Genomic DNA, 7,029 nt, shown 5'->3' on the forward strand with positions numbered 1-7,029 from the left:
ACCCTTCACAATATCTCAGCCAACAGCCAAGTCCAGCACACTCGCAACATGACAAATGTTGGACAAAAGATAAAACAACAATGCATAAATCTAAATACACACAAGCAAGTAACACAACAGAGCGGGCACATTTACCACACACAACCCAAGTCCCGTTACCCTCCACACACACACACACACACACACACACACACACACACACACACACACACACACACACACACACACACACACTTTGTATTAAGAAACACAATATCAGAACTACAAATGTTTCTATAAAATCATTATAAATTATTACATGGCAGGTTCAGTATTTAGAAGAAAAAAAATGCAACATGCGTTAAAGAAACAGGTTCTAAAGTGACTGGTACATTAAGATAAAGATTCCTGAATAAGAAACACTGCCATGAATTAAGCATTATAGCAGAATGTTGAATGGTGGTGAGGCAGGGCTGAGCACAGTCCACAAAGCACCCAAAGTCATCACCAAGAACGGGGCACGGAGGGTCGGCACCACAACGAGTGGAGAACGGGCTGTCAACACAACAGTGGTCTGCTGTGTTAACCCTTTCACCGCCAGTCAATTTAGAGTACAATATTCCCTTGTGGTATAAACACAGAAAAAGACAGTGGCTAAGAATAGCTGGGGATTCCCCCTCCGATGTATAGAAAATATGGCCCTATCCTACCACCGAACATTAAGAGCAGTAGGTTCATGGATAACAGACCAATGAATGGTTACTTTTCAGTGACATGGGTCCTCTGCCACGCCGGTGCATAAATGCGAGCTTGGCGTTGAAAGGGTTAATGCTGCAGAAAACCATCCCTTGTGCTGTTCAAGAGGAAGAGAACGCATGATGCATCAGGGAAGGTGCTCCCGCTGGAAGTCTGTATGGTGATATAACATCCACTAAAAGGAAAGAGAAGCAGACGAAACAAGCCTACGTACGTTACAAATACAATATTTTCATTTCTTAAAACGTGGTCAGGATAATAATAATAATAATAATAATAATAATAATAATAATAATAATGGTATTTATATAGCGCTGAATCTTGTGCAGAGACAAATCAAAGCGCTTTCGCACCAGCCATTCACACGCATGCATAACTCTAAAACTGGAGAAACTGAAGACAAGGAAGAGGCAAGGAAGGGAGGCTGTTTTGGGAAGAGTGGGTTTTAAGGCCAGACTTGAAAGAGCTGAGTGTGGAGACTTGACCAAGCTGTAAAAGGAGTGATACTGACTATAAGTATTTTCATTTTAGCTTATTTCAACCAAGATTGGATACATGTTGAAAGGGAGAAAGTTGTCACACTATTTATGATTAGAAATTAACAAATAATGAGGCCAGGAGATGAAATGATTAACAAATAGTAAAGAGTGGTTATTCTCTCCATTACACAAGGTACACAACTTCAAGTCAGTGATGCTTACGCTACCGATTCAGCTAGCACACAGGTAAATAAAAGGTACATTGGAACAAACCCAATATAAGGACAGGCCCGGCGCTTCCTTTTTTCGAGGAAGTGTCTGGGTTTGTTCCAATGTACCTTTTATTTACCTGTGTGCTAGCTGAATCGGTAGCGTAAGCATCACTGACTTGAAGTTGTGTACCTTGTGTAATGGAGAGAGTTACCACTCTTTACTATTTGTTAATTATTTATGATTAGCCTGCATTTAAAAAAAATCAGGATTGGTGTGGTTTATTTACGTTTTAAACTAAATTGAAAAGGCCTGCTTCAATTTCAAACCCATATTTTGGGGGGCCTGTTGGTTGCTATCATTTTTCTTCAAAGAAGGGACTTTGTTTTGTTTCATTATTTGCTTTCACCATTTCATTCGTTTATCATAATGGTTTGTTATAAACTGAAAGTATGTTGATGCATTCACCCATGTCATAAGGGCCTCATAGCCACTGACATTAAAGTGTCAAAGCGTCCAAAGCGTCTCTCTCTCTTCATGGTTTGGTGTGTACAAAGTGTTACATGATATTTACAAGTCAAGTAGGCTTGCCGTTTCTTCCACTGACATGTTTTCAGCCCTCTTTGTCACAACCACCTCTCCCTCCCTCCCTCCATCCAGCCCTCTCCCCACCCCGTTCACACCGCTCCACCCGCTTCAACTGTGCAGCACACACTGCAAGCAGGGCGTCCCACCCCAGACAACGCAAGGCTCTTCATACCGGCAGGCTGTGCTTCAGCTTGATTCGAGGATTCGGTGACACAAAATGATGTTGCTCAGGAGAAGAAAGCGCTGCATATCGCTGGCAGTTTTGTCCGTGATGATATGCTGTTTGCTCGTGTTGAAATACGGCCTTTTCTTGAGTTCATCAGGTAAAATAATATAATGTAATTATCTTTCTCTATTCGTGATTGTTTCTACATTTCTTTTGTTGTTGTTGCTTTATTGTGATGCCCAAAAATGTCCGCCCCATGTGTTTGTTGGATTGTACACTCGAAAGAAAAAAACAGCAACGCAAAAACAACAACAACAAATATCTAGTTTACATTTCAGATTGGCCACTGGAAGTTCTGTAGTTAAAATTAATCAAGTTCTGGAAACTTGAGTTTAAACCTTGCTCGTTTATAGCCGTTTGAAACAGTGAGAAGACTAGCTTGTATGCCAGTATAGATCCGTTTTTAGTGTAGTCGCCTGCCAAAAGTAATATTGCCGAAAACTCATCCAACTCGTGTGTCTCTTTGTTAACACTTCGTAGTCAAAGCAGTTTGGTTCTGAATGACAATCTTCAGTGTCAAGACTCGTTAAACAAATCGGGAAAAACAAAACAAAACAAGACAAATCTGCCCTTGTTGCATGAAATCCTTTAACAAAATAATCATGGGCATACTGTACACATTATTTTGCTGTATCACCCATGGGTGTTTGGTTTTTTGTTGTTGTTGTTGTTGTTGTTGACAGTCCCAGTGATGTCGGGACAATGAGCCATGAAAATTATAGCAACTAAAAGTACCACGCGTCGACCGCATAGTGTGCAATTCATTCCCGAACCAGTCTCGTCAAAACGACAAAGTATAGCGTTAGTTTTCTTTATCGTAACATTCCTGATTTTTTAAAATAAATTTAAAAACAGTTGTGGAAACGTACTATCCTTCATTTTTGATATGCCGCTTGAAAACGATTTACGTCTCCAAACGAATCTGTTTTATTTTGAATTAAATTAAAGCACCAAATAAACCTATTGAGAAAAAGAGAAAGAAACTGAACAAAGTATTCAACTTTGTATAAACAAATAAACGTTAAAAAAAAGGAATATATCTGCATGTCCAGACGTTATGAAATAATATGAAGTATTGAACTTTCTATCATAGATGTTCATGTTTGTTACCTAAGTTTGCACTATTCAGAGGTTTTCGCTGATTACGGACTGAACTTTTCTTCTCTTCATTCGTTTCTTCTTCCATCCTTCGTTACTGCATAAGCAAATCCATCGCCCTCAAACACTCACCCACCGGCCCCCTCCTCTCCCTCTCTCTGGACCTTGCAGTTGGAAAGATCTCCATTTTGCTTCTGTAAAACCCCTTTACCCAGCTCTTTCAAGTCTTGCCTCAACCCTGCCTCTTTCCAGACTGACTCTTCCCCCCTTCCCCGCCCCTACAGTCTCCAGCCAGCCATCTGTCCACGTGTGTTGAGTAGTCTTGTGTTTGTTTCATCGCTTTGTTTCAGTCGCGTACGGGTGTGATGTGTAAACACTTTCTGTTTTTCCACGCTATTTAGAATAGGATACTGTGTGTGTGTGTGTGTGTGTGTGTGTGTGTGTGTGTGTGTGCGTGCGTGTGTGTGTGTGTGTGTGTGTGTGTGTGTGTGTGTGTGTGTGTGTGTGCGAATGGCATGAAAGCACTTTATTAATTTTTTGTTTCTGCACAATATTCAGCGCTACACTCATCTTCTTCTTCTTCTTCTTCTGATCATCATTATTACCGTTATTATCATCAATAGTAGTAGCAGTAGTAGTAACAGCAGTCGAAGTAGTAGTAGTAGTTTCAGTTTCAATTTCTAAAGGAGGCGTCACTGCGTTCGAACAATCCATATACGCCACACCCCATCTACAAGGCAGATGCGTGGCCAGCAGGATAACCCAACGTGTATTCGTCGTCGTCATGGGCCCCCTTTCCGGCTCCACGGCCGATGGCTGCAGCAGAAATGTAGCTCACTGCTGGGCGTGGCACTTCCTGCTGTTGCCAGTGTGAATTATGATGATTATTATTGTTATCATTATTATTATCAATTCAGTCTAATTTATTCTGCAAAGCGACTTTCCATGAAACACATGATCAGTTGCGCTGTGCAATGTAAATACCGACGTTTAAACTCTTAGCACCGGTCACACACGTCACAATATGATTAAAAAAAATATACATTTCAAAAATACTTCAAAAGGAATCACACACCCTCCCCACCCCCCCCACCCCCACACACACACACACCCAACCCCAGGTCCCCACAACATATTACCATACACAAACAGGCGCTCATTTGCATGCATCACGCTAGGTGAAGCAGAAATGGGTGCATCTTTTAAAAAAATTCTATAGTTGAAAAACACTGAGGGAGAGAGGCAGGGAGCTCCAGATTGTCGGGGCCAAGACAGAGAAAGATTTTTTGCCAAAGGTCTCAAGGGAGAACCGAGGAACTGTCAGCAGAAAGGTGTCAACTGAACGCAGCGAACTAGAAGAATGGTATGGATGGAGAATATCTTAATTATACAGTGGCATATTGTTGTGATAGAGACATTGAAAGCAGAGACAAGCTACTTTGTAGTGAAATCTTGCTTTAACAGGAAACCATTGAAGTGTTCTGAATAGTAATGGTGCACGTCCATGCCTGGGTTTACGGAGTACGAGTCGGGGTGCGTGATTCTGAATGCACTGAAGTATATTTAGTTTGTTATCAGAGAGACCAGCGAGAAGAGAGTTGCAGTAGTTGGAAGAAACAGCAAGTTTGTTGGCAGTAGCAGTGGAAAGCAAAGAACGAATTTTGCCTAACCTACGAAGTTGATAGAAGAGACTGCGGCTCAAGTGTTTGACATGTATGTGCATCCATAGACAGTGTTTCATCTACGCAGATCCCAAGATCTTCTTTCTTTTTCTTTCTTTCATTGTTTCGACCGTACTACATGCAGCATACCGTTCCTGGTGCGCAGTTTGTACGCTGGTTTCTTTCTCCCTTTCTGCCATGAGAGAGGTTAAAGGGACACAAGTGCAGTATACAATCTGAGTTGAGACAAAACATGGGGAATAGACACCACATGATTGCAATGTGGCTTTATAACAGATTGATTTCATAAAACCTGTATATTTGTTTTTAATTAATAGAAAAATAAGAAATAAAATAGAAGCTGGTTCTTTGAAATCGGTTAATGGAGTGAATTAAGGGGGCACCATCTTTTTTGCCAGTGACAATGAGTTCACGGACTGAATAACTCTGGTCAAGTATTGTATGGTATAGTACTGTTCTTTGTCATAGCACAAAATCTCCACACAAGAAAAGGGTGAAATTCGGGAAGCACTCCCTGGGGAGAGAATGCGTCACCACTCCGTTCAGTTTATTTCTTGACACGCATCACTGAGCATGGAATGTCGCCAAAAGTGGCGGCACAACGCTCCCCCACCTCCCAACCCCCTGCCCCCTCCGCCTTCCCCCAAACACGCACCTACCCCCCACCCGCCCCCCTCCCCACCCACCCACCCACCCCCTCCACACCCCAGATACTGAACGACTGTTGTTGGGTGTGGTTGTATCACAGGCCATCACGTTTGTTTGTCAGGTCACACGATACCCGCTGAGATACCCCTCTGAGATCAGGCCTGAAATCAGGGAGAAGGTACCCATGTCTATGATCAGTATCAGTAGCTCAAGGGGGTGTCACTGCGTTCGGACAAACCCATATACCCTACACCACATCTGCCAAGCAGATGCCTGACCAGCAGCGTAACCCAACGCGCTTAGTCAGGCCTTGAGAAAAAAAAGGATAATAATGATAATACTATAATAATTATCATCATCATAATGATAATAATAATAATAATTAGGAAAGAGAATGCTGCCTACAATGTCACAACCTCCAGCCTTACGATGGAAGCTGAAGCTGTGACACATGCTCTCCAGTGGCTATCATCTATCCATATGCCTGAAAACCAACATGCCATGATTCTAACGGACTCAATGAACCTCATACAGAAAACTGAAAATGGAATGGGAAGCCCAGAGTGGCATAAGGCAATGCGCAACTTTCAGATTCAAAAACTTACATGGTCATACTGCCCGGGACATGCAGGTGTTAAGGGAAATGAGCGAGCTGACAGACTTGCTGGTCACGCAACACCAACGAGCGGCCTACATCTAGGAAAATCGGAAATCCTTAGAAAATTCAAAGGAAAAAAAGAAGAGGTACAAGGTCAAAGAAATAAAGATAGAGAGAGGGAGCAGCTGTAAGTCTAGTATGAAAGGTAGAGCACGATGCTTTGCAAATCAAACGAATATTGACATCATTTCCAAACCAACATTGCGCAAATTTTTTCAAACCGGAGCAGAGTCTCTGTGGGCTTTTCCAATTACAATAGACTGAGCAACACGCTAGACGCCACGTTCCTGGCATCAGAGATCTTTTCCCACCCCTCTTGCGGCCAAACAGTGACAGCGCGCGCGCGCGTGCGTGCGTGCGTGCGTGTGTGTGTGTGTGTGTGTGTGTGTGTAGAGGATGATGTGTGTATGCATGTCTGTACTGTGGGAGCAACGGAATATTGGAACGTGCGGGTGTGCATATCTATATATATATATGGGGGGACGGGGGGGGGGGGGGGGGGAGTATGGCGTATGTGTGTGCTCATAAACGCAAGTGTGTGTGTGCGTGTGTGTGTGTGTGTGTGTGTGTGTGTGTGTGTGTGTGTGTGTGCCGTGGAAGCTGCGATACGTAGCCAAGGAATGAGTGTGTGGAGGAGGGGGTGCAGGGTAATTTCGGAGATGGTGTGTGTGTGTGTGTGTGTGTGTGTGTGTGTGTGTCGGGGCT

At 42.9% G+C, this 7,029-nt stretch overlaps 1 protein-coding gene across 2 annotated transcripts in view; it reads left to right on the plus strand.

The window, feature by feature from the left end:
- The first annotated feature begins 2,175 nt into the window (after positions 1 to 2,175).
- The window catches only part of LOC143280797 (galactosylgalactosylxylosylprotein 3-beta-glucuronosyltransferase 3-like), a 27,280-nt gene continuing 22,426 nt past the window's right edge, over positions 2,176 to 7,029 (plus strand). For both annotated transcript variants that reach the window (XM_076585480.1, XM_076585481.1), the window contains exon 1: positions 2,176 to 2,335. In XM_076585480.1, the coding sequence (XP_076441595.1) occupies positions 2,230 to 2,335 (106 nt within the window). In that variant the 5' untranslated portion in view covers positions 2,176 to 2,229. The remainder of the gene's footprint in view (positions 2,336 to 7,029) is intronic.

This window comes from Babylonia areolata, chromosome 4, assembly GCF_041734735.1.
Source record: "Babylonia areolata isolate BAREFJ2019XMU chromosome 4, ASM4173473v1, whole genome shotgun sequence".
In the NCBI taxonomy this organism is placed as follows: Eukaryota; Metazoa; Mollusca; class Gastropoda; order Neogastropoda; family Buccinidae; genus Babylonia; species Babylonia areolata.